At 39.5% G+C, this 26,549-nt stretch overlaps 3 protein-coding genes across 17 annotated transcripts in view; 1 reads left to right on the forward strand and 2 right to left on the reverse strand.

Moving 5' to 3' along the window:
• Positions 1-1,441: 1,441 nt before the first annotated feature.
• Positions 1,442-6,226, forward strand: tardbpl (TAR DNA binding protein, like). Of its 5 annotated transcripts, none has more exons than XR_002921373.1 (7): positions 1,442-2,168; positions 2,545-2,708; positions 2,796-2,936; positions 3,792-3,962; positions 4,096-4,612; positions 4,970-5,119; positions 5,827-6,226. XR_002921373.1 is itself a non-coding variant. In XM_024292423.2 (6 exons), the coding sequence occupies exons 1-6, from the start codon at positions 1,928-1,930 to the stop codon at positions 5,065-5,067; spliced, it is 900 nt and encodes a 299-aa protein (XP_024148191.1). In that variant the 5' UTR covers positions 1,442-1,927; the 3' UTR covers positions 5,068-5,763. The 5 variants fall into 5 exon arrangements, 2 of the variants coding, with proteins under 2 accessions (XP_024148191.1, XP_024148190.1); XR_002921374.1 differs by having other exon boundaries at positions 4,096-4,180; XR_002921372.1 differs by having other exon boundaries at positions 4,096-5,119.
• A 3,010-nt stretch (positions 6,227-9,236) lies between these two features.
• pgd (phosphogluconate dehydrogenase) lies at positions 9,237-14,499 on the reverse strand. The gene is made up of 13 exons (XM_024292437.2): positions 14,340-14,499; positions 13,894-13,969; positions 13,624-13,803; positions 13,484-13,549; positions 13,287-13,405; positions 13,140-13,209; positions 12,918-13,052; positions 12,656-12,845; positions 11,088-11,218; positions 10,759-10,892; positions 10,214-10,313; positions 9,819-9,941; positions 9,237-9,696 (listed from the first exon to the last, which is right to left on the reverse strand). The coding sequence occupies exons 1-13, from the start codon at positions 14,459-14,461 to the stop codon at positions 9,577-9,579; spliced, it is 1,566 nt and encodes a 521-aa protein (XP_024148205.1). The 5' UTR covers positions 14,462-14,499; the 3' UTR covers positions 9,237-9,576.
• A 1,682-nt stretch (positions 14,500-16,181) lies between these two features.
• Positions 16,182-26,549, reverse strand: part of kif1b (kinesin family member 1B) — a 53,758-nt gene continuing 43,390 nt past the window's right edge. For 10 of the 11 annotated variants that reach the window (XM_024292427.2, XM_024292425.2, XM_024292428.2 and 7 more), the window contains 15 exons: positions 25,773-25,881; positions 25,540-25,606; positions 25,352-25,436; positions 23,946-24,051; positions 22,259-22,373; positions 22,052-22,185; positions 21,900-21,961; positions 21,657-21,802; positions 21,276-21,536; positions 21,109-21,180; positions 20,745-20,866; positions 20,486-20,638; positions 20,011-20,203; positions 18,973-19,091; positions 16,182-18,885 (listed from right to left, as the gene is read on the reverse strand). In XM_024292427.2, the coding sequence (XP_024148195.1) occupies positions 18,843-18,885; positions 18,973-19,091; positions 20,011-20,203; positions 20,486-20,638; positions 20,745-20,866; positions 21,109-21,180; positions 21,276-21,536; positions 21,657-21,802; positions 21,900-21,961; positions 22,052-22,185; positions 22,259-22,373; positions 23,946-24,051; positions 25,352-25,436; positions 25,540-25,606; positions 25,773-25,881 (1,787 nt within the window). In that variant the 3' untranslated portion in view covers positions 16,182-18,842. The remainder of the gene's footprint in view (positions 18,886-18,972; positions 19,092-20,010; positions 20,204-20,485; positions 20,639-20,744; positions 20,867-21,108; positions 21,181-21,275; positions 21,537-21,656; positions 21,803-21,899; positions 21,962-22,051; positions 22,186-22,258; positions 22,374-23,945; positions 24,052-25,351; positions 25,437-25,539; positions 25,607-25,772; positions 25,882-26,549) is intronic. The other variant, XM_024292432.2, reaches the window with a different exon arrangement.

The following is a 26,549-nucleotide window of genomic DNA, read 5'->3' on the forward strand; positions in this document are numbered from 1 at the left end:
GGAGGAAACTCATTGGCTGTGGAGACCCTGAAGGGAAAGCCCAAAAGGAAAAGATGGTTTAAACACACAGGAAAAAAAATGAAATTCTCCAGGGAAAAGTTATAAACTAAAAAGTAACTTTTAAAAAGTGCATTAGCAGATGAAGATCTATGTGTCCTCCACAGAATTTTCCTCTTTATCCAAATATTTCTTCTAGCGTTCCTGTACAGCATTTTTTTTTTTTTCATCTTTTTAGGGTTAGGACTTTTTATCGGTGTGAGGTGTCTGTCGCCTCCCACTAAATAGAAATAAATTAATTACATTAGTAGATTAAGGCTATTAGAGGCATAAAATGCTAGATTATTAACAAACAAAATGTGCACAATCAAGACAAAATTATTCAATAAAGTTATTTCAAATTCTTTCAGATTATAAGAAAAGAGGAATACAATGCAGTGTATCTATGAAGAAGTGATCTGAAATAAAACATTCTGCAGCTGCCAGGAGTGAAGTGTGCCCATATACAGTTTACTGTATACTGTTTAAAACTACAACAAAACTGTGTTTTATTTAGTCTTGCCTATCTCCCTGTTGGAGAAAGTCTGTAGAAGATTTTTACTTGAATTTACTTACATTTTTTGTCAACTTTTCAACTAAGAAAGTCGATGCAGTTTCATTTTACAGCCGCTAGATGGGGCTATCAATGCCCCTAAGGAAGGCCAATAAATGAAAGTTCTAAAAAGTCGTGTTATGTGCCCAAATGTGCCATTAAAGAGTATCAAGAGGATAAAATAGTCGTGATTTTTATATATAATTTTTGTTATGCCTATTTATATGACCACAAAAATGTTGTCATCAGGAGTAATCAGAAAATTCACATCAGACTTCTGCATCTCAAAAATCTGGTCAACAACCACTGTTAGTTGAAAACCTCAGTATCCTCATTCATGCTAGATTATCGTGAGTTGTGGGTAATATTTCACAATGGTTCTCTTTTTTTAGTCAGCATAACTGTGTTCAATTTATGTGATTATTTTTCTTTAGAAAGTATGCCTAAAATGGGAAGTTGGATTTTTGTAGTAATTAAAATAATGTATTTTAAAACACATTTCTAAAAGTTAGATAACTGATAATATCAAAGGAATAAACCCATACCATTATGTTTACATGAATGCAATGAGAATGTAATACATACGGGCCCAACGGAAGCCTGTTGTTTTGGGGAGAAGGACTCTTCACAGTTGAATTTCACAGGGTAAGGGTCCAATTTGCAACTTAAAAAAATACAACACAATGACGTAAAATATGCTTAAAGTAACAACCATGGTTATTTTATATTGAATATAATTGATATATCAAGTTACTTGCTAGCTAAATCCAAAATAACAAAAGAATGTTTTCTTTTTGAAATTGTGACATCCCTTGAGAACAATGACAATGCTGTCTCCCAACTAAATGATGTCATCTTTACAAGGTGAGCGCTCCGTAGCCATTTTGTTAGCTTGCTTGAGTTTAGCTCTGTGCAGCTGTTATTACTTCGTGCTTAATTATCGTGTAGAAATACGACTTTTTCGTGTTTTTTTGGGAACAACTTTTTCGACCGTGGACTCATAAACAAAACGAAGACTTGTGTGTTCAGTGACAATCTATACGGAGAGGCCATTCATTTGTCAACTTCTCTTGAGCTTGTTAGCTCGTTAGCTAGCTAGCTGGCTAACTTGTTTACGCGTGGCTAGTCTTCAAGAAAACATTTGCCTTTCATGACCACGCGTTTTTCAAAGCTAAAGTGGAGTGCTTCACGTAGTTTACTCCGGCTTTCATTGAGATTGTAATAACATTTTATCGGACTACTTCAGGAGGAGACCAGAAAAAGGAGCGACACTAAAGCGAGGATCGAACTCGCGTGGTTCACTTCTAGCTGGAACCACGTTTCGCAGCTCTGGACACCATGTCAGAGTTGTATATTCGGGTGGCCGAGGATGAAAATGAAGAGCCCATGGAGATCCCCTCGGAGGACGATGGTACTGTTTTGCTGTCATCGGTGGCTGCTCAGTTCCCAGGGGCGTGCGGGCTGCGGTACAGAAATCCAGAGTCCCAATGTATGAGGGGAGTCCGACTCGTGGAAGGAGTTCTGCACGCGCCCGAAAACGAATGGGGAAACTTAGTCTATGTCGTCAATTATCCCAAAGGTTAGTCAAAAGTCACCTATTATTCTGGAGTGTACAAGCAGTCCCATAACATGCGATGTTCATGTCAAATCGAGTTAGATGTCATGTCAACAAAGGAAATAACTTGAAAACAAACTTTTCCTGTTCGTTCTGCTCATAAACATAATCCCAGACATCACTCTTTATCTTGTGTCCATACAGGGTCTTGTTCTACTGTCCCCTAAATTTGTAATGGAACTTGTATTAAATGCTAAAAAACAACTTTATTCTCCTAATAGTAAATGTTTCTTGTTTATCTAATTTTTTTAGCCTGAGAGCTACAAGTTTGTCTTTTTGCCTTATAGTAGTTTGATACTTTGACATTTTGCCTAAAGATGCCTTTTTTTATTCCTTACAGATAACAAAAGAAAGATGGAGGAAATAGATGCGGCCTCCGCTGTAAAAGTTAAAAGAGGCTTTCAGAAAACATCCGATCTCATCGTCCTCGGGTTGCCATGGAAAACATCAGAGCAAGACCTGAAGGATTATTTCAGTACTTTTGGGGAGGTCATAATGGTTCAGGTATTGATGTTCAATCCTTCTTTATCTATTTAATTTATGTAGTTACCTTTTAAATGGTTAATTTATTCTACTAATTTTACTATCTAGGTGAAGAGGGACGCAAAAACTGGCAACTCTAAAGGTTTTGGGTTTGTTCGGTTCGCTGACTATGAGACACAAACAAAAGTCATCACTCAGAGACACATGATTGATGGGCGATGGTGCGACTGCAAACTTCCCAACTCAAAGGTACAATATGATACTCAACAGGCTAAGATCTTGTTTATGATCTTTTCAAATTTATTCACAGATAAATGCACTTCTATAGAGCTACGCTTTATAGAACAATTGTACGGTATTTAGATAGTATCGTCCTGCTGGTTTTAATGAAAGCTGAGAAACAGTTTTACTTTAAAAAATGTAAGAGACTATCAGAAATGAGAGATTACTATACATCCTCTTGACTACCAGTAATGCAAATTTGTCCTCTGTTGAGGGCACATTTGAATATCTCCTGACCCCTGCACACTTCTGAATTAACTGTGTACAGAGGACATTTGGGGCTTTTCAGTGACACCAAATGTGAAGGGGTGGAGCTCTGGGAATTGTAGTTTTGTTTGATTTAAGTAAATATTTGACTTTGTAACATTTTTGTTCTCTGGTAGCCAAAATTATATGAATGACAGTATAGTAATTGTTGCCATTTTTACATGTATTTTGAAATAAAAATGAATACATTTACTAGCTGTGGTAGATAGTTGAACAAATCTTACATTATTGTATGATGTTTAGTACATGGAAAGGGTTTGGCTTCTTGTACACATTAGTTTACAAATAAAAAACTCAGGTATGATTTGTGTGCTTGTTAAATTAAAAAAATAAGGCATCAAGTTTGCAATTTATAAATATAAGTTCATTTAGTTATTAGACCTTTTAAAATATAAATGCCGACATATTCTATACACATGCATTTTTGCCTTATTAACTTAGAAACTACATAAACACAGATTAACATCTGCCTTAAACCATAAAGAGTAAGATGAATATTTCCACTTTTCGTTAGTTTCTTTTAATAAATCATTTAGTGCCTCTGTTTCCTCCTAGGTTTGTCCCGATGAGCCAATGCGCAGCCGCAAGATTTTTGTCGGCCGCTGCACAGAAGACATGACGCCTGATGAGTTAAGACAGTACTTTATGCAGTACGGTGAAGTCACCGACGTCTTCATTCCCAAACCTTTCAGAGCGTTCGCTTTTGTCACGTTCGCTGATGATCAGGTAGGAGCACCAAACCCTTTTACTTCTTTTACAAGCACAAAGCATTTATGGCTGTAAATGAATACTGTTCAAATAGATTTACACTCTAGAAAACTACATGTATATGGCATTGCATTCCTGCTCTCTGTTTCAGGTCGCCCAGGCTTTGTGTGGAGAAGACTTGATCATCAAAGGCGTCAGCGTTCACATCTCCAACGCTGAGCCCAAGCACAATAATAGTAGGCAAATGATGGATCGAGGGCGGTTTGGGGTTGGCGGGTTTGGTCAGGGCTACGGCAGCAATCGAGGGGGGATGAGCAGCGGCAGTGGAGGAGTTAACTTTGGGGCCCTGGGTCTTAACCCAGCAATGGTGGCAGCTGCTCAGGCAGCTCTTCAAAGCAGCTGGGGAATGATGGGCATGCTAGCTAACCAGCAGGGTCTGACAACAACGTCAGGGACAGCCACTACAACCCGAGATCAGACTTACAGCTCTGCCAGCACGAGTTACAGCAGCCCCAGCTCAGCTAGCCTGGGCTGGCCTGCAGGCAATAACAACGCCTCCAGCAGTGGCTTCAGCTCTGGGTTTGGCACATCAATGGAGTCAAAGTCCTCTAGTTGGGGAATGTAGAAGGCCTCACGTTGACCTTTTATGTTGCTGTTAGCCTAATATGGTAAGTATACCTTCAGGGGAGAACAATATCTTATTTAAAAAACAAATCATACACTGCCTTTAATTTTATTAAACAGAAAATGTATACTTAAGACTGTCTGGCTAGTCACGCATTGAATGAGCGAATTGCTTAGTTTAAGTGAATCTCCCCAAAGTTGTTTTGTTGGTGACGTTATTTTTACACCAAAATGATTGCGCATGGACCATAGCGATTTACAAGCATGCATGAGTACCTCAACCCCCCATCAGAGCCTGTTGTGAACCGGCCTTGATATAAACATGAATGTTTGAGCATTTGATTCTTTTTCCTTTGATCTTTTTTTTTTTGGAAAACTCTTCATGGAAGTCTCTTCTGCAGTTCACCAACTTTTTCGCAATTTCCCGGGAGGCATCGCGTCTTTGGCGACGCAGATGTTCGGCAGGTCTCAGTATCAGTCCCCCTCCTCCCATGTGTAAATGCTTTGTCATCCAAGAACACAACGTCACCCTGCGTAAACTGTGTTAGACGGTGGGTGTGTTTTTTTGCTGTTTTTTCCCCTTTGGTTAAAGAGATGTTGTCAGACTTCTGTAGCTCAGTGAGTGGGATTGGTGATGGACTGAGTGAGCGTGAGGAAACGGGAGAAGAAGCTGAACGAAAGCACGTGTGAGAAGAGCGCTTTGTGCACTTTTTTATTTTTTGAAAGCAACAGATGCCTGCAAGAATTGAAGATCCTGTGGCTTGATGCGAGTGTGAGAGGAAGAATCAAGTGCGAGTGTGTTCCCAGTGACCGTCACAAGGACATTTCTTGCATTGAAGATCCTAAGCTCTCCATCTTCTACTATCATTTCCATAATTCTCTTTAAAGTCACAGTGAAATGTCAAGTACTCTAAATATTTGTATCCTTTTGTAGAGCTCCTCCTGCTGTTTGCTGTGAATGTGTCTGGTTGTGTGCTCTTTCTCCTTGTTACCACCCTCTCAGTGTGAAGACGTGACTTTGTGTTATTGACGTTTGCGAGGCAGAAACACCGCTGGTGAGCTGAGAGGTCATGTGATGAATGTTTGACAAGCTCCCATTGAAAGTTTGTGTTTGAAGTGGTTATGAATGCTTTTCTATGTTTTGTGAATTAAAGGGAAGTCTGAAATAAAAATTGAGTTTGACTAGGTGATGATACTCTGATAATGATTTCTTTTTGACTTTTTATTGAACTGCAAACACTTTAATTTACATGTATAGGAGCCTCGGACATGGAAAGACCAGGTTTTCTTCTGAATCGAGGTGGGAGTCAGTTGCATGGAAGATGAAAGCCTATCCTGAAAAGGATCTTCATCATCTCAGTAGCAAGAATCCTCGGATCACCAAATTTAGTTTTCTCAAACTGGATCAGAATCATCTGAACTTTTTTTTTGTTTTGTTTTTTCCTGAACAATCTAGACTAAAAATCTTTTTTGTTCACTAGTTAAAACAACAAAAAATATTTTCTCTTTTTTACCTTCACTGATATTTTCTGAACATGGCAGCCGTTTGGTTGTTACTGTGGTTAAGATTTTTACCAGAAGTGATGCTACAACAGTATTAATCTGTTTTTAAAAGTACGTGTTGAATTGTGAAATAAAGTTTTTGAGGTTTTTATATATATCTGTGGTCTCTCACTGCAAGAAAAATATTTTTATTTGAGTTCTAACTTTTCTAAAGTTCAGCTTAAATCCTGTGACTTTCTGCTTCATTATTTATAGCTGGTTTTATTCTGAGTTTGAATTGCTGTTTCTTTGCATTGAATCAGTATTTGATATCATTTATTTCTTTGTACAAATGTTTAGAAGATATAAAGCTAAAATCTGTTTTAAAATACTCAAGTTAGTTCTCTGAAAATTTTTCTGCCCCTTCTATCTAAAACTGCTTTGGTAAATTAAAGATGGATTGTAAGAAATTAGTCTTAAATTAAAAATATACACATCCTACTGTTGATAACGTTTGGTTAATCATTAAACTTATAGCCTTTTCTAAGCCTCTAAATCTGCCTGTTAGGTTTTCTACAGGACATTCCTGCAAGTTTATTCCAAACTTGGACCATTCAAGTTAATCCTAAAACCCTGTAGCAGATCATTAACTCTTAAACGTCTCCTGGAGTCTTTTTATTCCTAAACTACTCAACGGTTAGAAGAGAAAACTGTACAAACATTTACAAAATAAAAGTTTTGGAAATATAGAATCATTCCTGAGGTTGACACAAGTTTATATAAACAAAATTACTGTGGAGAAATGGTTTTGCTGTTAAAAATGTCGCTTGTTATGCAGATAATGATCATATAGGAATAAATATTTACCTCAAACTTTGAGAAGAATCTTGTTGACAGTTGAGACTTCCTGTAAACCAGGTTATGCAGTGAGATGATAATCCAGAGAGCTGGTAAAAATCCAGATTCCCTATAAAAATAAATGGTTTTATGAATGTCTTATTCAAAGTTCTGATTGAATGTTAAAGCAGGACCTGATGATAGCTGTGAAAAAATGAGCTGTAAAAGTATTAACTCTCTGATAGGCCTTAAAAATGTTTATATTATAAAAACCTGCTTCTCACATGTATTTTGGCTTTTTAATTCAAAATTGTGTTAAGTAAATAAGAGTTTATCTTGAAAAAGAATTGGATCTCACAAGTTAAAAAAAAAAATGTAAAAAATAATACAAGTGAAATTTAAGTTGGGTTAGGCCAGAGGTCTGTAACCTTCACCACCAAAAGGGCCTTTCGGGTCAATTTCTAATTTCACGCTTTAGAAAAATAAAACACTTATTTATACTATTGTTACTATTATGATAAATATGAAGGTTTTTTTTCATAAAAAACTGAGAAAATAAAATTTTTTTTCAAATTGTGAAAAAATTCAAATTTTGATAGAGATTGACACAACTTCCTTTCAAAATAAAAGACACCCTGTGTCACATAGGATCATCTCAATGCAGCAAATGTAGTGGGTAGTGTGATGGCAGCAGTGATTGCAAAAACACAGTTTATTCAACCATTTGTGAGAGCCAGTTAAGTGATTCTTAGCATATTTTCAAACAATAAGGCACACTTTCATTTAGTCAAAAATAGAAAGTCCACTTTATAATCCGGTGTGCTTTAAATCTGGCTGTTCTTACTGACTTCCAATTGATTTTCTGTGATACACAGAGCACACAAATCTGTAAAATATTGTAATTTGACTTGTGATTCATACTGCCTTTCAGCTTTTTATGAATGAGTTGAATAAAGCTTGAGTTTACTTTTTTTTTTAAACTGTACTTACTTTTTTACTCAACAGTTACTTTTTAAAATAAAAACTTCTTTTTTCTTTACCTGGAGAGCCACGTGCGGTTCCAGAGCTGCAGGTTTCAGACCCCTGGGTTAAACCGACAGCAGCTCTGTTTTCATCAGTGTTCCTTTTAAATTTATGCTTTTTCTACATATAAAAACTTTTTCTTTGGTGTCTTCAGGTCACAGATCCTTTTATTTTAGGGCCTCACACTGAAGCATCCAAATGACAGTTTTATTTCTATGTTCCCCTGAGATCAGAGTTTGAGCGCAGAGTCAGTTACAGTGACCTTTGAAGCACCCCTTAGGAAAAGCCTCACATTTTTGTTAATAGGGCCGTCACAAAAACCACTACAGTATTTTTCCACAGCCTCTGTTCCTCTGGCCAACAGCAGGTGCTGGAACAGCTGCGACCTTCTGCGAGATGAGGTAAAGTAACACCTGTTAAGATTTTTAAAATTAAAATACATCTTCCTTTTTGTTGTTACTTTGGCTCCACCTGCTGGACAATCCATGGAATCACATCTTTGTTTCTGATTAGAATGCAATTTAAAGCAATTTCTGCATCTGATCTTTTTCTAATTTAGGTTTAGTAACTGGACCATATCTTCTTAGGGTGAAGCGCTCTGCTTTGCAATATAATGTGTAAAACTAATGTGAGCTAGGAACTCCACAAAACTATACCGTATGCTCCATTCTATTACTCTGGACTGTTGACCCTAAATATTTAAACTCCTCCACCTTCTTTAACTCTCCCTGTAACCTCATACATGTCCTGCACTGCTCGGACATACTTCTCTGTCACTCCAGACTTCCTCATACAATACCATGGCTCCTCTCTGGGCACTCTGTCATAAGCTTTCTCCAGATCTACAAAGACACAGTCTGACCTTCTCTATCAACATCCTCAAAGTAAATCTTACATCAGTAGTGCTCTTTCTTGGTATAAAACAACGACTTCTGCTCATAAATGTTTTCTTCTGCTCTTAGTCTAGTTTCAACTACTCATTCTCATTAAAACATTGCATGGCTCATCAACTCACTGATCTTAATGATCCTTGATAACCTGAATCTATGATTGTAGGCTTAAATAAGCCAAGTGAAAGGTTTCTCTTCATTACTTCCTTATTAGCAAATCAGATATATATTTTTTGTCATATGTCAAACCAAAACAAAAATGTGACCCAAAAATCAAAATTTGTGGGGAAACTGGATCCCTAATGTGAATACATTTTATTTTTACACTTCACTTCTTTGACAGCCGCTTTTCTTTACCATTTAGTTGGTTCATGGCTGCAGACGATCATACCTTCATGTCTTGTTGAAAGCTCCCACAGAGTAAGGACAGGCTAAATTTAAAGGGATTTAAATCTTTATTTAGTCTACTGCAGCACAACATTTCACCTTAATCCAGTGTTGATTCTGTCGAGTGTGTCCTCAACACAACAGGTGAACCTCAGCCTCACATCCAAGCTAAGCCCACACTTTGTGGATTCCTCTCTTACGAGTGCAGCTACATCAAAACACAGGACAGAAGAACACTTTGAAACTACAAGTCTCTGAGGAGAGGGGAGCTGCTGCGTTAAGGTCTTTGCTGGGCCAGATGGTTCCAAAGGTGGACCGCTGTCCTCCCTCTAAGGCATGTCACTTGGTCCTCGATCTTCTATTGTGTTTTTGAATGATGTGGAGAGTCTTCAAGCGTTGTAGGAGGACGAGGACACGTTTCCACCGTGGCCCGTCCAGTTGGTGTGGATGAAATGACCGGGTTTGGACAGCAGCTCATACGTGTGAGCTCCAAAGTAGTCCCTCTGGGCCTAAAAGAGAAACACATCGAATTTCAGCTCTGAATATTTAAAAAATAATATGCTCTTGAAAAACCGCACAGCATATAGTTGTCATTTGTTCTCGAGTTCTGCAGATAGTGCCGTTTTCTTACTTGGAGCAGGTTGGCGGGCAGCATGCCGTGTCTGTAGCCGTCATAGAAGGACAGGGCAGTGGTGAAGCAGGGCATGGGAATGCCGTGCTGGACTCCGGTGCCGACCGTCCTACGCCACGACTCCTAAAGCCAGACCGATAAACTTTTTTATTCAGAAATTAGAAATGTGCAAAGTGGGACAGGATTTTAATTTTTCTAAAGTAAGATAAAAGTATCTACACTTTTGATAAATGTTTCTGTCTTCTCTCCAGCAAAATGTGCTCATGCCACAAACATCTAAGCTCTAAGTCTGTGTGGCTTTTATTCGTTGCTTTCTTAAAAATGAAGAAACAAGCTGCTTTGTGTCTTTGTCAATGTCACAGTTGCAGGTTTGGCCACTTCCTTCTTCCTCGTACCTGACAGTCTTGCACTGCATTACTGAAGAAATTATCCAGCAGCAAGTTCTGAAGGTCTCTGTCTCTGTCGAAAGCTTCTTTGATTTTTCCGAGGAAGACGCTGGTGAGGAGAGAAGAAACGTGAGCGTAATGAGAAAGTGATGCATTTTGTTTCAGCTAATTTAGTATACATTTACATTCTTTCGTGCAGATCAGCAGGAGAAGTGGTTGGCTTCACATCACTGGGTGTTTTGTTTGACATCGTTTTACACAACATTTTTCCACAGATTGCACAAAACAGATCAGTGTCCCAATCTGTGTTTCCTCATACCTTTCTCAATCTGGCTTCACTGAAAAGTCCTTTTTTTGGCAAACAATGCAACAAACTAATACATAATAAAAAAGAAAGAATCTTCTTTTTCTCCACATTGACAGTTTTTTTTTTCTTCTAGAACATTTATTCTGGAAATAAAACTCACAGGAATCAACTTCTGCTTTTACTACCCAACTGGATTTTCAACATCAGTGTTGAAGGTTTTTGCACAAGTCTGTGGACAATGCTGTACCTCCGGATGATGCAGCCCCCCCTCCACATCAAAGCGATGGCGCCGTAGTTCAGCGACCAGCCGAACTCTTTGGCCGCCTGCCGCAGCAGCATGAAGCCCTGAGCGTAAGAGATGATCTTGGAGGCGTAAAGAGCCTGAAGAAACAAAACGGGACACATTTCAGAGATGATGAGAAGTTACTGCTGATTGACAAAAGTTAGGAGGGAACAATTATTTATTTATTTTTAATTATTTACTTTTTAAATAGATCAATAAACGATCAGAGTTGTTCTTTAAAGATTTTTCTTAAAATTATGTCAAACAAAGCTTATGTTCACTCGATGCTCGACCTTTCTGATGTCCTCCAGGAAGGAAGCTTTGTTGCCGCTGAATTTGACCCCCTGGGGCCCTGAGAGGCTGCGGCTGGCCTCCACCCTCTCCTCCTTTAGAGAAGACAAGCATCTGGCGAAGACAGCCTCTCCTAATGCATGACAGAGGAGGGAAGAGAAGAAAAAAGATAAGGAGAAACGGATGAAAGGAAGCGTGTTTTCAGGAAATATCCCAGTAAAAAATAAATCTGCAGTAGAAGCATCAAACCACAGCAACACTATTATCAAAAGGTCAATGTCCAGAGGTCAGCATGACTCAGCACTGCTGATTGTATTTTCAGACAGATGAGTCACTTCCAGACTACAATGCGCACAAACTTGCTAGTTGCTACACTTTTATGGAAAAGGAGTTTCCTTTGTTTCATGAGTAAGGAAAACAAGTTCGGTCAGCATGACTTGCAAAAAATCCACAGATAGAGGATTTCAGCAAATCTGCTCGTGCACTCTCCACAAGGGGTGCAGCAGTTCTGAAACAATGCGACCTTTCATGAGCAAGTTGCTCAACAGGAGAGAATCTGCAGCTCGGACAGGGACCAAACACTTTCAGAAATGTTTTCCCTCACTGGCTGAGGACCATTCAATCTCCCCTTCTCCTCTGCTTCCCCGATCAGAGCCAAGCATTAAACATTTGTGAAAAAACACTTAAAAAAAAAAAAAAAAGAAATGGCATACCAACCATTTAATGTTTTGGTCGCCTGGGGGTGATGAACAGGTTTATGTAATCTTTAGAAGAACAGGCCAAAGTAGGATTTTGGATTTCCTTGGCAAGAAAGGTTCACAGCAAATACATGTAATGACTGTAGACTTAACCTAGGAGTTAAAATAAAAAGTTTTCTTCTCACATATTGAGGGAAAATGCCAAATTTCCCACTTTGCTACAACATGGCCGCCAAGAAGTAGGTTGTGTGGCCATCCCATATTATTAAAAATTTCTTTTGGATATTCTTAACAGCCGTGTTTTGTTTTTGTTACTTGATTTTAACCTTTTTTAACATGTTTTCATCCACTGTGAACATTTTTTGTCTTGATGGTGGGGCAGGGGTATCAAAACTTCAGTTTCAGTATGCACATTTTTGCTCAAATGCACAGTAAGAAATAAGAATTGTGAAAACAATATGGTCCAGAACTACTGCAAACCATAACTATATGGGAAAAACATCCAGAATAAACCATATGTAAAGCTTTGTGGACCCATCTTACATGAGCTGAACAATAATGTTGCTTCTTGTTCGTCACACACTGAGACCGAAACACTGAAACCAAATCCTCCTTATGTCACTTGAGATGAGCAGACCATCAGAAAAGCCTTCAATCTTCTTACAGGCTGCACCGAACTGATCACACCTCTCAGACCGAGCTTACCAGCCGCTCTGTTAGCTAACAACAAATCCAATCCCTGACTAACTGTGAAGCCCAAACAGGCGTGACTTATTGTCTTTTAAGAATCAGGACAATAAATGCAGCTGTCACTGAAGGAAAGGAAAAAAAAAAGTTACTTCCTCGTCTACAGCCGCATTCCTTCCTCTTACCGATCAAAGTGACGGGCGTGCCGTATTCCAGGGCAGAAATGGCCGTCCACTTCCCTGTTCCTTTCTGTCCGGCACTGTCTCTGATCTTGGGCAGCAGGTGTGTGCCGTCACTGTCCCTGTATTTCAGGATGTTAGCGGTGATCTCAATGAGGAAGGAGTCCAGCTCTGTCTTGTTCCAGCTCTCGAAAACCTGTTAACGAGTGAGGATGAAATTTTAGTCAGTCGCTCTGCCTCATTTAACATTTTTTTTTTTTTAACTCACCTGCCCCATCTCATCGTGGTCCATTCCCAGAACATCCTTCATCAGGTGGTAGGCCTCACAGATCAGCTGCATGTCTCCATACTCAATGCCATTATGGACCATTTTCACAAAATGTCCCGCACCCTCATCTCCAACCTGCCCCCCCAGAAACAGACAGTTCTTTTAAGTGTCTGGACATCAACACTAACAGTCCATCAAAATCAGCAAAGGTTTAGCACTGACCCAGTCACAGCAGGGCTCTCCTGTTCCAACCTTAGCAGAAATGCTCTGGAAGATGTCCTTAATGTGGGGCCTTAAGGAATATAAAAGTAGATCATTAGACATGCATACAGCTATTCCAACCTTGTTTTTACTCCACACATGACTTACCAGGCTTCTTTATGCCCTCCTGGCATGAGTGAGGGTCCGTAACGTGCGCCCTCCTCACCGCCACTCACCCCGCTGCCGACAAACAACAAGCCTTTCTCCTTCAGACTCTTACACCGCCGCTGGGTGACAAAAACAAAGCAAATCGGGGGATATAACCTCAGATTTTAAACGCCAAACAGTGGCTCTCAAAGGCTTACAGTTGTGTCTCTGTATTCAGAGTTGCCACCGTCGATGATGATGTCCCCAGCATCCAGAAGAGGAACCTAAGAAATAAGAGAAACATATGAAATCTGCACATCAACACGTTCCTGAAACTGCTGGGTACGAACCCACTAACCAACTTGTCTATGAAGTCGTCCACCGCTTGTCCAGCCTTGACCAGCAGGATGATCCTCCTGGGCTTCTTCAGCTTGGACACCATGTCTTCCAGCGACTCGGCCCCGACCACCTTAGAGCCTTTAGCCTCATTGTTCAGGAAGTCGTGCACTTTGGACACTGTACGGTTGTAGGCGCAAACCTACGACAGAGAATGGACACACTGAAATAACAAAACATATAAAGCTTTAGCACTAAAGAAGATGGAAAATATAGAAAGTTCTGGTCTTACCACAAACCCGTGGTCATTCATGTTCATGATGAGGTTCTGGCCCATGACAGCCAGACCAATCAGAGCAATGTCTGCCCTGTGAAACAGACAGTGAGCATATATGGTGTCAGTGACCTGGACTATAAAATCATTCTAAATATTAGGCACACAGCCGTTCATATTTTAAAGGTATTCCCATTTAACTCTACTTCAAAATGTACTAAATTTCCCAGAATTCATTGCGCATACATCAACATTTCTTTTCTTCGAGGGGTTTATTGTCAAAAAAAATAAATAAACGACGTGCTTGTTCCAAACAAAGTTTAGTACTGCAGTGATAACGCAACATAGTGATTATAACTAAAACTTTAAAGGACAGCAGACTGATAAGCGACCGTTAAAAGCTAACACCGCCACGTCTAGCATAATTCAAGTATAGAAAACTCAAATATAAAAAATACACTTACTCAGCCATCGCGTTGGGTAAAGAAACGGTCAATAAAAAGGTTAAACTGACAGTCCAGCTCACACGCTTAGCACTCCTCTTCAGATTCGCTTCTGTTCCTGGTTCTTCTTCATCTAACGTCATTGAAAAGCTAAATCACGCCCACCTCATATTATCTACCAATCATAAAGCGTGTTGATTGCCAAAGCGACGTCGTTTGTAGCTTTTGATTGGTCGAAAACCCTGGGCAGAGAAATTGATCATTCTTATTGGTTGATTCTGACGGTCACTCACATTGGCTAATCCCACAGAGTACTCTCTGCCCCCTCCGGTTAAAACATCAAACAAATATTTTTCTTTGCAACACATATTGCGAAAAAAATATGTTTGGAGTTTGAATGAACTATTGCTTTCACAAAAAAATAAAAAAACAGGATTATTATTATTTTCTAAGTACAATTTATTTAAAACTTCAGCCGCCTCATGGGGAACTTTTAACACATTCCTCATTCTTAATGGCCACCAATGCAGTTTGTCCAATTCTGCATTTGTTTCAGTAAAATTCCCATCAGATATTTTCTTTCTGGGGTTCACATCAGGTGATCACAGCAGTATCTCCCAGGATTTGCTCCCAAAGTAATCCTTGATGGAATGTGAGAAATGCCAGGGATCAATGTCTTTTTGAAGGATTTAAAGTCCAGTTACATCAAAGCTTTATATATCTAGATAAGACATTCAATCAAATAGAAACATCCTAGATTAAAAAAATAGATCAATTTTCCTTATGTTGATTGCAAAGTCAATTAGAAAAATTTTAAAAGAAGTTTTAAACCAACTGCAGGTATTTTTTTCCTGTATCTTTTAGAGTAATATGTCTAGTAGTTGTCATGCACCTAGGAGTGTGAAATTTGTTCTCCACATTTGACCCATCTCCTGGGGGAGTGGTGAGCTGCAGACACAGGCTCAGGCAACATTTGGTAGTTTAACCTCAAATCCAAACTCTTAATGCAGAGTGTCAAGCAGGAGGTTCTGGGTCCCAATTATAACAGTCTTTGGGATGACTGGAATTAAACCCACAACCCTCCAGTCTCAGGGTGGACACTCTACCACAAGGCCACTAAGCTGCTTTTTATACTTACAAAATATATCTATCTTATAATAAATTGGCATTTAATTGACAGACTAATGTGCAGTGATTGTGTGAGAATAAAGGTTTGAATTAAATATCTCAATATAGCTAAATCATTTGCTATATCATGTATGCACGGATGACAATACACAAAAAAATGTAAACCTACGTGCTTGTTTCCATGTTATTAAAAATGTTTTACCAGCTGAATTTGCCCCAAATGTGAAATATGAAATAAATATGATGGAAAATGGGAGCAAAAGGCCATATGAGGTGTGGGGTTTGAAGCCAATTAGCCGCTTTATAAATTCATACATTAAAGCTGATCAATGTTTACTTTGCCATTTATCACAGAAATCCTCTGGTGACCCGTGCTACTTCTCATTAGTATAAGAAATGAGGAGCACAAGAAGGGCAGAGTCTTTCAGGATTTACTATGTCAAAGTACCGTATATTTGGCAAAGAAAAACACAAAAACTTTGTAAAGTGATGATTTTTGAAAATGGAGAACAGTACAGTTACTAGTTTATCCAGCGAATACATTTTATTTCCTGTAAAAGCTGTTTGGATAATTCCGCATTGAATTTCTTAAAATTAAAATAAATAAAATAAATAAAAGTGTTTGGTTTGGACATTTCCTCTGAAGCAGCAGCGTCTAATAGACAGCGGGAAGCTGTCAAAACATGCGGGCATCACTAAAGCACAGCACAAAGGAGAGGACAAACAGGCATCACAGGTTTTTGCTAATGCACAGTTTGCACTTTTATTGTTGCCTCATTCACTAAACGGTTCAATGGTGCAAGATTACCATACACAGAATTAGGATACCTGCATGACACATCTATGCTATACAGCGAATGGATTATAATTATTACAAATACAGTAAACATATTTACATTTTAGTTCAAGCTCCATACAACACAGATATTTACAAAGTAAGTATGAAAATGAAACCAGTCGGAAATAATATACAGTGTTAATGTTTCGTCTTTAATTCCAAGGTACGAATTAAAAAATTAAGAAATGAATGATCGATTCGAAGCTAGAGGGGAAGATGGAAATGATTAATTTAAAGGCATCCACGGAAAACAAAGTGAGATGAAAAGCTGTGTCCCAATAAACACAAGTGTTTTACACGTTACTCGCTACTTCATGTTAGAATCCCTGACACTTTGAAAAAAATTAAAATCACTAAATCTTTTCAAATTTAGCTGGCCAGCGTGAATATATTCTTCAAAACCTCAAAACAAAATCCCTCAAACCAACTAAAGTAACTCACCTCCACCTGAATAGGTACAGCTGTTAACGTTAGATCGCCTCCTCTCCCTGCTTTTGAATGATGGGAAAAAAACACACATTCAACCCTCTTCCAGCTCAGACCGGAGGAGGCTGCCACACCGTCATTTGGTTCATTTTAAGCAGAACAACTAAACCGCAAAGACTTCGTTTGATCAGTTAGTTGAACCTTTTTATTAATATGTGCAAAAAGCTGCAAACTAATATATACAATGCAAACATAAATACACAATTCAAAACAATAGATCTCTGCAAATTAGCCACTGAGGGGAAAATGTTTGCTCCGACTTTTGCCCTGATAAATATTAGTTTAGCATGTTGTATGAGTGCAAAAAAGGTCTTTTTCAGATAACAAAACAACAACATAGCTGTTATTTTTTGGTCTCTGACCAGCATGTTTGCTGACATGTGGACAGAGACACTGCACCAACCTATCAGTAGTGATTACATGTATCTAATAAATGTTTTTTGCTTTCACACCAAATGCACAGGGCTTACTGCTGGTTGGTAGGCCAGAGTTTGTTGATGCCCGTCGATGCATCAGTGTGAACGCAAAGGTGCGACTAATTTAGCTAAACCAAAGCAGCATGAGGGCAACGTGCAGAGCAAAGATTTTCATATATAAGAACCTTCTGTTACCTCGTCCCTTTAATATCTGTCTGAGAAAGCTTTTATCAGATACAGCTATCATCCAGTGTAGCCTTGATATGTGCTCTCTTGTTCCTGATGCTCCGACATTATCCCTCGTCTTGCTATAGATATGAGTTAATGTGCAAATAAAGTGAAAACACACTTGATGCTGGTTACAAATTAAGAAATACACAAATGCCCTCTGTTACATTTCATAAACAACTCTGTGGAACGATTAAAAGCATAGGCGCAAAGTACAAACAAAACAAAAATAATGTTGAGTTTATAATAATTAAAAAAAAAAAAACATGAGTTGAGGATGTTTCAATTCAGTAACACATAAAAAGTGGTAACATTTGGTGCTGCTGAACTGTAAGCACTTCACTTTACAGATTCTCCCTGACTGTTCTGGTTCCTGCAGGCTGTGTGCGAGCAGCTTCACCTCCTCACTACGACCTCGTCCGTTCCCTCACGTCCCATTCCGGTACATCTACAGGTTCACATGCATGTGACGGATAGACATTTCTGTGGGCATTTTTGTTCCATACTTATCCAACTATCTTCATGTTAGTCCTCAAAAAAGCCTGTTTTTCTTTACTGTTTTTTGTTTTTTAATGAAATAGCAAACTGACAAATATCTACTCCTGCAGACACAAATGCACTGGCACTATCAGGGGTTGTGGAGGGTGTGTGTGTATATACAGACGCTTACAACTGCAATCCTATCAAATGAAGAGCATCCCATGCTGTCCTGGTACGTCGATGAGCTCTACGGGGTTTTACCCAAATCGTTGGTGATTTGAGATTTGTTTTGGGAGGAGGGCAAACTCTTTAAGATTAAAAAAACTCAACTAGGGATCTGTTAGCAGCAATTATCTCTTAAGGAAGAGCGTAACATAATACATCACTTAGATTTGTAATGTTTCCCTTCATGATTTTGTCTGGAGGTTAAAAGATTTGTCATGGATTATTTTTTTTGAGCAAACCTTCTCCTGAGGAATGTTGCAGTTACCATGCAAGCACGTCGTCTAAGACAAAAGAAAAGTTAAAGAACAGAATTTGGGAGACAACACTGACGGACATTTTTTGTTTCTTTTTCTCTCTTTACAGATGATTGGCAAACTTAAAAGTAAGTTCCTGTAGAGCCGTGCACACACATTTAGACTACTACAACATGCTACTAGTAAGGGAGATCGGGAATGACTAGAAAGAGGAATGAAATCAGACCCAAACGTCAGAAAATATGAACACAAAAAGCTGAGGGGGGCCGGGAGGAAAGCTAAAGCGGGATGGAGGGAAGGCAGATTTCTCTGGAACTGAAACTTTTAGTCGCATGAAGGGAGACGTAAGCCACAATTCTACTTACAAGGGAAAACCATCAAGAATCACAATGGTTAGTAAGTGTTAACACTTGTATGTTCAAAGGCTGTTCTGAAAGAGCAGGAGCCCGGTGCTGGTGTGCCGCTCTGCTCAGTTCTTGATCAGGCCGCTGCGCCTCCTCGCCAGCTTCGATCTGTGGGGGTGAAGAGGAGGTGAAAGTTCAGTTTTTCCGTGAGTGGTAACGTGAGCGGCGAGGCAGAAAGTCTGACCGTACATGTACCTTATCGTCCCCGCCAGCAGAGGATTGAAGGCGTACAGCCAGTCGTTCATGTCTTTCTCGTTGTTGGCCTGGAGGAGAATTCCTCGATGTTTTGTGCACACGGCAAATGTGTTGGGAGTCTGGGAAAGAAATCAATAAACATCTTTACTGATGTTTGTTGTATAAAAGTAGTTTTACTCCTAAAACATTGATCTGAATAAACACTTTAATTTTAGACCTCATATAAGCTCTGTAGTGGAGGCACCCTCTCTATGATTGACAAAAGTGGTTCAGAAAAGCCTTCTAAACACATTAATTATTAACTATTGGCAAAACAAAATTAAATGGAGGGTTTTTTTCAAATTTGGAGATAAAATATTTAACCTGAAATACACAGAACATGCATCTATTAACCTGCATGGAGTAAATAAATGGGTGCCTTGATTAGAAAATGTTAAATATCCATTCAGATAATCTTTTGATCTACTGTTAAATTGTTCCCAGTGGTCTTTTGATTATGATTATACTGTTTTTAGCCAAAATGAAAAAACTTGTGTAGTTTTCTAAGAGCAGCAATAGTTCATTAAAAATTCATCTCCGAGTTGTGGGCAGGACTGTTAGGACCCATAATTCAGAGCCATCCGTTTACGTGCTTTACCCATGATTTCTAGAGCCTCACAACCCCAAGCTAACATTACAGGTGCAACAAAAATGTCGAGCAAAATTGAAGCGATCCAGCTGTACAGTTTTAAGCCAGATTCCAAGTCGGACAAAGAAAACAAAGACGTACGTGGATCTATTTGTTTACAAGTGGATGAATCAGAAGGGAGAGGAGCAGGATGTTTTCTACATCTCAAATATACTCTTTTTCTAACTAAACTTTTCCATCTGCCCCTGATTCACCTTTTCAATTAAAGACATGCTCAGAAATGCAATTTTGAGCTTAATTTTCTTTGGAAATGTCCTCCACCATGAGAAAAATGACACAAAAACCTGTCAAAAACACTATTTTGATTCCCAGGCTGGATGCTAATACAAATCACAAATTTCAAACACTACCTTGAGCATGGCCTGCTGGTCTTCGCTGTATTCCACCTGTGCTGTTGACAGGTTAAGGACGCCTCTCTCCACCGGGTCCTTGTCGCTGTTGTAGATGAAGACGTAGGGTCGGCGGACGACCACAAAGTGCTTCACCCACGTGTTGGAGCGCGGCTCCATGAAGCTCAGGAAACCTTTCTTGGACACAACAGACCTGGAATAAAGTTGGACAGGGCTTCTTTAAGGATGACTTTTTTGAGAAAAAAAATAGAAAAAAAAAGTTTTGTTCCATTTGATCAGCATTATAATTTTCCTGCCTGAATTTATGTCCAGTTTTGTCAAAATTATTCTTTGTTGTTTTTGCCATTCAAAATGATGCTTAATTAATTGGTAGTTCTGGATTAACTGGTATGTTGGGACATAAGGTATGAAGGGTTAAACTTTTATTAGACTGGTGTAAACCGAAGAAGTAAAAAGTAATATTAAAGAACCCTACCCCGGCCTCATTTCTTCAATATCAGGCACCAGGTTGAGGAACTCGTTTTTTCCAGCTCGTGCAAGGTAAGATGTTTCCAGAGTGGCAACCAACGGGAAGTTCTCGTAGTCTGAACAAGAAGGACTCGAGGCCCGAGAGCTGTTCTCTGGAGTCCTTCAGCACAAGAAAATTGAGACATTTCCAGTAAAATAAACATCATGCATGTGCTGGGTTACAAAATGAACACGTTTAATCTGTTTTATGGGGAAAAAAGTTTTACTTCTGGTCCAAGGAGCCACAGCGGGAGTCAGCAAGAGACGGGCAGGTGGAGGACGGGGTGAGGGTGGCACTGCTCAGGCTGGTCACTGATGGGTCGCGTCCGATTGGTGAGATGTCCGACAGCTGCCAAGAGGGAGAAGATACAGGTTTAAAAAAAGTATAAAACTCTGATGTTTGTTCATCTGATGAACAACAGCACAACAGACTCCAATGAACAACTGTAAAGGTTTGTCTACTGTTTTTATATAATGTTTTACACTTAAAAATAAGACTATGATAGCCTTCTTTAGAGGTCCAATTTTGATTAAAGAAATGTTGTGTTCTAATACTCAAACACAGATTTAGAAGAAGAGGATTGTGTTTACCTTGCAGTCGCTGATGCTGTTCACCACCTGATTGTACTCATTGTTGAAGGTGTGTGTGAGCAGGCGCAGACACTGCAGGGTCAGAGAGCAGAGAGGGTCACGTGAGCAGAAGCAGTGAAGACATTTAAATCTTCACTGTACGGGTCTCCTGGAGATTTTCTTCTCACCTTTGTGGCCAGCTCCTTCTCCCGGTCCACCAGGCTCTCGATGTCTGCGGAGTCGTAGCCACTGCTTTCGCTGGGGGTGATGGCGCTCTCGAAGGTGGTGCTGGAGATCTGCGAGGAGATAGACGTGGAGGTGGACAAAGTCCCTGAGCTCATGCTGGGAGACAGAGACTCGCTCAGAGACTTGGTGGGAGGGGTGGTTCCCGCTGGAGGGGCCTCCCCAAGTTTTTCTCGAAGCAGGAGAAGGTGACGAGTCTTCTCCACCTTGATTTAAAAAAAAAACAAGTGAAGTTTTAACATTTTTAGACTGGAAAACAGGAAAAAAAAAAAATGTTTTTTTTTCTTCAAAATGTGAATGTCCAAAATGATTCTTTTAAAGCTCGCCTCATGCAGCTGCTCCATTTTCTCCAGCTCCCATTGGTGCTCCAGGATGAGGCTGTCTCCTCTGGGCCTCCAGCCGGCCAGGTTCTCCTCTCCACGGACGTAAGCCACAGATGTGTCCAAAACCTTCCTTCTCCTACGCTGCATCCCTGATCAGAACCACAACCTTGTTAATTAATCCAGAATAAATATCCAAACCTGAACAATTCACAGAAGTTTTGTCTCCGTTCTCCCATTTTGACTCACCTGGACTACCAGTGTCTGAAATCTTGCACAAGCTGAGCTCATAGATCCCAGTGACACGGTTGCTGTAACGAAGCAAAGGTGTTTTTTATTGGCAACCCTGCTTTTTATTTGTTAGCTCAAAGCAGCAGGAGGGTATCAGTTCAAGGCCTCACCAGTCAGGAGTTTTAGAGTATCCGCTCCCAAACAGGTTCCTGAGAGAACGAGGAGGGGAGATCTTAGCGTCCCGCGAGTAGAACACCATGCAGATGTCTTTGGTGATGATGGCAGGCTGGATGCAGTGGTCCAGCTGGAGGAAGAGCACAGAGGTAAACAACCATCCAGAGAGGGAGATGCTGTACACAGATGGAGTAAATACAGACCTCCAGATACGCAGATAAGGTCATGAAGATCTTCTCTCCGTAAGGAGTCACTCGGTTCAGCAGGAGGGAGTTGTGCAGGGAGCTGTCCCACACGGCCTCAAAACGATAGAAGGTTCTGGAGTGGAAAACCAAAGAAAGGAGCGGATGGTTTTAATTTGATCTTCAAAGTGATGAACTCTGGGTGGACAAACGCGGAATTTAGGAGATGTACAAGGAATCGGAGCTGGGAATGTTTAGGAAAAACAAAAAAACAAAAAAAGGATTTCTTTGCTACAAAAAACAAAATTTTTAGCTGAGAGACTCGAGGCTGATTTATACGTCTCTGTTGTGTTGACACAAATTAATAAATAAAATTCCTTAATAGATCAAAATGTTTACATCACCTCCGTCACGTCTGCATCTGTCACTCGCCAGAACAATGTAAGCTTTACGCAGGAGTTCTATTTCCAGTTGCTCGATGCGTCAATTTAGAATCAGAAAATCAGAAAAATGGGAAACATGTCCGGGTTTCAAAATAAAAGCTTAGTTTATACTTCAGGTGACGTGCCCATGTTAACACCGCATAAAACACCAGCATTCATTTCCGTCACAAACAGCAGAAGTTCAGTTTAGAAGTACAAAAACAAAATCTCCATTTACAAGAACTGTGAGGAAGGAGAAGACATAGAGTCAGACTAACAATGTTTTGGATGAACTACTTGACAAACCACTCCTCCTGAAGCGAGGGAGGACGGACCGGAGGCATAACCGACGGATACAATGTAAACTAACTGATGATCATGAGACAGACTCCCCATCACAATGCAAGGGAGACGCACCGCTGACAGATCAGTGAGAATCTGGCGTAAGCAGTGTCTGAAGTTGTCCTTGCTGTTATCAGAAGTGAGGAAACTCACTAAGGTCAGACTTCCACAGACACAGGAGAGCATAAGATAACAAAACTCATTTGCAGATGAATTGCCTGACACCATCAATGTTATTTGTGAGGCTGTTATCAGTGGAATAACCCAGGGGGCGCTGCTGTCCACAAACAGAGCCAGGGTTAAGCTGAAGGTGACTGTTGCAACAGTTTAGGTAATAACAGTGGAAAACAACTGAGATTCTCTGGAAGTTTTCTATTGCTACAGAAAACAAAGTGGTTAATCAAATCTGAGTCTGTAAATCACAAACTGAAACAATAAATGGGGGGAAAAAAGGTCGCATTTGCTTTAAAAAATGTCTTTACAGAGCCATCAACATTTTGGCATGATGGGAAGTAAAATGTCAATGGAAGCAAAGACAAATTTTACGCATTATGCATGGAAATATAACCAAACGGTGGAAAAAGTATCTCTAAAAATCTATAAAAAACATAAAGATCCTTGGGGGAAGGAGTCTCATGTTTTCTGATCGTTGGTACCTATCAATATCCTTATCAATGGAAAGCCTGAGCACAAGCATGAGTCCAGCCGCAGCAGGAGAAGGAGAGCGCACAGAAGAAACATAAAGAGAGAAGCACAGAGAGTCAGGACACGGACAATGAAGCAAATCAACAGCTGAGAATATGGAAATGATCATGCAGTGATCAGCCAATATATGACAGCATGACAAAAAAATCTGTTTATGTTACATAAAACGCTTTGGGAATATAATCCAACAAACTTCTCGCAGGAGAAACTGGCAGAGCCCTCCTTGAAGGTGTTTTTACCTGTTGGTATTGTGGGAGGATTTGATGTTCTTGGCAGAAATGATGTTGAGCGACAGAACAGCATCAGCTGCACTGTCGTCCACCTCAGCCTTGCTCCGAATGCGACCTGCCGGGAAACAGGATAGTATCGCCAATCAAGAGAAAAATTCAAAACTATCAATCATTTATTTATTGATAAGACTAAACACAAACAAGTGGAAGTGTCCCGTTTTGGCAGATTAATATACTATAAACATCAAGCATCTTAAAGTTGATTTGGTGTCAGTTGAATTTTTTTTAATAAAAAGAAAAAACAGGATGTTTTTGTTTGTAGAAATAAACCAAATAACAATATTCAACTTCATTTTGAATAAGAAACAAAGTTCCTCTCAGTCATTAACTATCAGCTGAGTTGGAAAGCTATTGGCATAATCCTGAAAACCAAAAGCACAATGAGCAAAAATACTTGAGTATTCTATATTCAACATTAATTCTATTATACTTGAAGTTTTGTAGTGAAATTTGGGGAAATATATATAAAAAAAAAACTGATCCAATACTAAAACGTCAAAAAAGAGCAATTATGAAAAATAAATAAAGTTGGTTTTGGTAAGTCTACAATTTCACTGTTAAAAAAAAAGACCAAAAAAGTCTAAATTTGTTGATAATGCGCATTAAAGAGTGTTGTAAATTTTATTTTGGGCCTTTAAAAGTAGCTTTTCATAAAGAATGTAGTCATTTTTTAAAAGAAGAGAGGAACAGTAACATTTAAAATATATTTTTATGTTTGAATCATGCAGAGCAAGAATAAATGTTTTGAAAAAAAAAACTTTGGAATTATTTGGATAAAAATCTTAAATTAGTTAACTGTAAAAAAATTAGGTTACTGTTAAAATGTGTGATGGAAATTATACATTTCCTCGTTAGTTTCTGCAACTAGCAATAGGTCAATACTGATGAAATCTACTTATGTATTGTATGGATCTGTGTGTATAAATGTGTGTGTGTGTGTGTGTGTGTGTGTGTGTGGGAGGGGGGGCATCAATAAATATGTATTTGTTTAAGTATTTCAATTTTATGTTAATGGAATACTTGTCAACTTAATGTTAATTTAAGCATGATATTCCAGTCCAGTCCTCTTTAGTTAATGTTGATCATTGTTTTAAGGTAGTAACATTTCATGTTTGAATAACCAAATAAACTTCCAATTTAATTTCTTGGTCAATCAGAAAGGCTATAATATAAACATTACTAGAAACTAAAGTTTATCCTGAGAGTAAATGTGGAAAAAGATGCTGAGTTACACCACCAGGATGCTCACAAAAACAGTCACATGATAATGTCCTTCCTGTTTCACAACGCAAGGGCTTTTGTTTCTTTTTCTGGTTTGCTGCTGAGACAATAATGCCGGAGGCGAAACCACTCACCCACAACCAACTCGCGAACGTCCTTCCAGTGGAGCTCGCTGCCCTTCTCGTGGATGAGAGTGACCGTGATTCTCCGCTGGATCCCCTGCAGCAGCACACAGCACATTAGCATCACCACGGAAACAGCTGCAGTGTCTTCCAATGCTTTACAACTTCTTTGCTCCAACAGAGTTTAGGGAGTATATTACCTGGTGCAGCAGAAAGGTGCCGTGACATGGGAGTCCTCCGGTGTGATCCACTATAGCTGGGATGTACCTGTGGATAAATACGTTTGAATGAACTCACAGAACATCACAAATAAATTGTTTTCTGGGTTGATAAATGCTGGATTGTGACTTCTCCTGTGTAATGAATAAATCCTGTCTGAGTTCGACCTCTTTCATTGAGTGAGTGAACATACAATGCAAAGGTGGAAACTTACTCCCCGGTGGGCTCCAGCTCGCTGATCTCAAACCAGACGAGCAGGTCGTACTTGCTGACACAATGACCCAGGCTGGACTTGGTGATGGTGTTAAGCTTCGTTGCTGGAACTAACGGAACAGAGGAGAAAATCAACTTGTCAATTTAAAGTTTAACCATATTTCAGAGAAAATAAATGAAAATAAGAAATGAGTATTGATGATGGTGGTTTGAGCATTAAACAGAGAATGGATGAAGTGTGAGTCAGCTTAAAACTAAGAATCTACAACTCTTTTTTAAATAAAATCTGGAGGATAAAGTAAAAATCTATTTTTTTAATGTTAAAACAGAATTATCCTCCAGCTGAAACCAGATACATTCTGATTTAAGTGTGAGCTTGTGTTATCCTCAGTAGAATCCAATGTATAAGTAGCACCTAAATACATACATTCAGGCTGGTGAAATCATATCTTATCCTCAAAGGTCATGTAAGTGATCCTCCTGAAAACTCCTTCTGGCTTTAGATTCTGCAAAGGTAGCTCATCCACCTGAAGGTGTCAGCTCTGGCCTGCTTTTGAGCAAGGAGGAGAAGGGGGTGGAGGGGGGACCGAGCTGACGGGAGCAAAACAGGTCTGCAGCGAGGTGCACTGCAGAGATCTGCTGTGCGACTGCCTGCAGTAACAGAGCACCACGAGAGCAAAGAAAAGCGCTAGGCTATCCACTACAGCACAGGTACATCTAATGCCTGCCCGCTCGGCTACAGCAGGCTCCTCCCTGTACCAACCATGGTGCCTGGGTA

Source organism: Oryzias melastigma, linkage group LG7 (genome assembly GCF_002922805.2).
Source record: "Oryzias melastigma strain HK-1 linkage group LG7, ASM292280v2, whole genome shotgun sequence".
Classification (NCBI taxonomy): Eukaryota; Metazoa; Chordata; class Actinopteri; order Beloniformes; family Adrianichthyidae; genus Oryzias; species Oryzias melastigma.

Bases quoted from the DNA above. Each gene is read 5' to 3' on its own strand.
- tardbpl (XM_024292422.2), top strand. From the start codon at position 1,928: ATGTCAGAGTTGTATATTCGGGTGGCCGAGGATGAAAATGAAGAGCCC. The intron at 2,169-2,544 runs GTTAGTCAAAAG...TATTCCTTACAG, and splicing joins TGTCGTCAATTATCCCAAAG to ATAACAAAAGAAAGATGGAG. The intron at 2,937-3,791 runs GTACAATATGAT...GTTTCCTCCTAG, and splicing joins GCAAACTTCCCAACTCAAAG to GTTTGTCCCGATGAGCCAAT.
- pgd (XM_024292437.2), bottom strand. From the start codon at position 14,461: ATGACGTTAGATGAAGAAGAACCAGGAACAGAAGCGAATCTGAAGAGG. The intron at 11,219-12,655 runs GTAAGAGGAAGG...GTCATGCATTAG, and splicing joins CACGCCCGTCACTTTGATCG to GAGAGGCTGTCTTCGCCAGA. The intron at 10,314-10,758 runs GTACAGCATTGT...TCTCCTCACCAG, and splicing joins GGGGGCTGCATCATCCGGAG to CGTCTTCCTCGGAAAAATCA.